The sequence below is a fragment of the Echinococcus granulosus genome, assembly GCF_000524195.1.
Source record: "Echinococcus granulosus chromosome Unknown EG_S00186, whole genome shotgun sequence".
NCBI classification, from domain to species: domain Eukaryota; kingdom Metazoa; phylum Platyhelminthes; class Cestoda; order Cyclophyllidea; family Taeniidae; genus Echinococcus; species Echinococcus granulosus.
The window spans coordinates 31,991-33,630 of NW_020170566.1; the positions used below are offsets into that span (position 1 = coordinate 31,991).

Here is a 1,640-nt window from a genome sequence, read left to right on the forward strand (position 1 = left end):
GCTTTTTTTAGTAGAATTTTTAATAACAACCATCTAGTTTTTTTAGCCAAACGGCCAATAATTGCATTTTATGAAAAAAAAGTCTTTTCCATGTTAGCATTTATCACACATTTTATTCAATGGCAGATGGACATGTATACATGCAAATGCACGTTTACTTTTGTCTCCTAAAAACATTAGTCTAGAAAGTCAAAAGCCATTTGATATTCTAATTCATTTTTCAAGTGAATGACTAGCACAACAGTCACCTTCATGCAGCCCTGTAAACATGAGTTGGCGCAAAAACGACCCCAAATGTTGGTGGACTTGGAATGTGATAGAGCACTGACAGGGTGAAGGCAACGAATCCACTAGTGCTGGTATGCATAATGCGAGTAGGAAAATGGTGTCAGTCTAGGCCAATACACGAATCATATCCACCTCAAAGAAGCAGAATTTAGCGCTAATTATTTCTACAACTGGCTGTGACCATCTAATTTTGGTTTGCAAGAAAAGATTTACTACTTTTTCTACGGCAGGTGAATGGAATGGTAGAATTGGATTTAACCAAATGTAAATAAGCCTCATAATTCGCTTGAAAACGTTGAGGTGAAGGAATGGGGGCAAAGATTCAAGAAGACTTTGCCAGCGGAATTCACTCAATCATTTTCAAAAAAGGCTGTTTTGAAGAGTGACGTCTTTAGGCATTCATCCGTATGACGCTTGAAGTGTGTGTCGCGGGTTAACCTAGTGGGAATCTTCATAGAGGCACCGCTAACAGCTCCGTCACAAGATTTTTTTTAGATAATTAACGAGTGTTAGCAGCGTTCCTAAAAACAGGAAATACGAACATTTACCAAGGGTCACGTGCAACCATTCTGTTAAGGGTCGACACGGGTTACATCATACACAGCACATTCCCACGCACAGAAGGGATGGGCCACCGGCATATTCAGCAGTCCATGCTGCCCATCAGAAGTATAAGAACGAAGTCTCAAGTGCCCGCGTAACCTAGGAGGCAATATAAAATTCTAATCAATGCATTATATTTAAGCATGAGCAAAGCACAAAAATGAATACCTCCAAACTCTTTACGCAGGTGCACTCATCTTCTACGCGTTGCACCAATCCCAACGGCTTCTTCAATGTTGCTCAATGGCCTCTCAGTGCACAATGCACGCAGTTTCCTTCATTTAGTCTCACGCGTCTTATGTTAACCGTAATAATCACCTTCTTCAGCAAATGATGGAAGCGGTAGGGTATTTAGATGAGAGTACAGGCTCATCTCTGAGCCAAAAATTATGCGTCTTGTGTGAACAAAGCAAGCTAATTGATCTACGAATCACTGTGAGTTGATGAAAAATTGGAGGAAGGGCCAGGCTTCTGCTCCATCGCGTACCCGTCTGACTACATTAGATAACAAGCCAAAGTAGCCGCTGGGTATTCTAACAGAAATAAGGGAGAAGCTATCTATAAAAGCACATTAGTTAGAGTCAAGTCGTAGCTATAATTCCCAAATACACCTATCCACCAGCCTACATTCAATCCGCGTGCATGCACCCCTGCATACATCCATCCATTCCATGTTCATTTTATCACTCTCGCATTATCCATCACCATTTATCAATTCATTTATTCATCCATCCATCCTCTAATCCATC

General features: G+C 40.9%; 1 protein-coding gene across 1 annotated transcript in view; it reads left to right on the plus strand. All coding sequences in view use genetic code 11, as the record gives it.

The window, feature by feature from the left end:
• The window catches only part of EGR_10049 (hypothetical protein), a gene marked incomplete at both ends in the record, with an annotated part of 4,956 nt that overhangs the window by 2,911 nt on the left and 405 nt on the right, over positions 1–1,640 (plus strand). Inside the window, one exon of the mRNA XM_024499298.1 lies at positions 15–162. Coding sequence (XP_024346278.1) covers positions 15–162 — 148 coding nt within the window. The remainder of the gene's footprint in view (positions 1–14; positions 163–1,640) is intronic.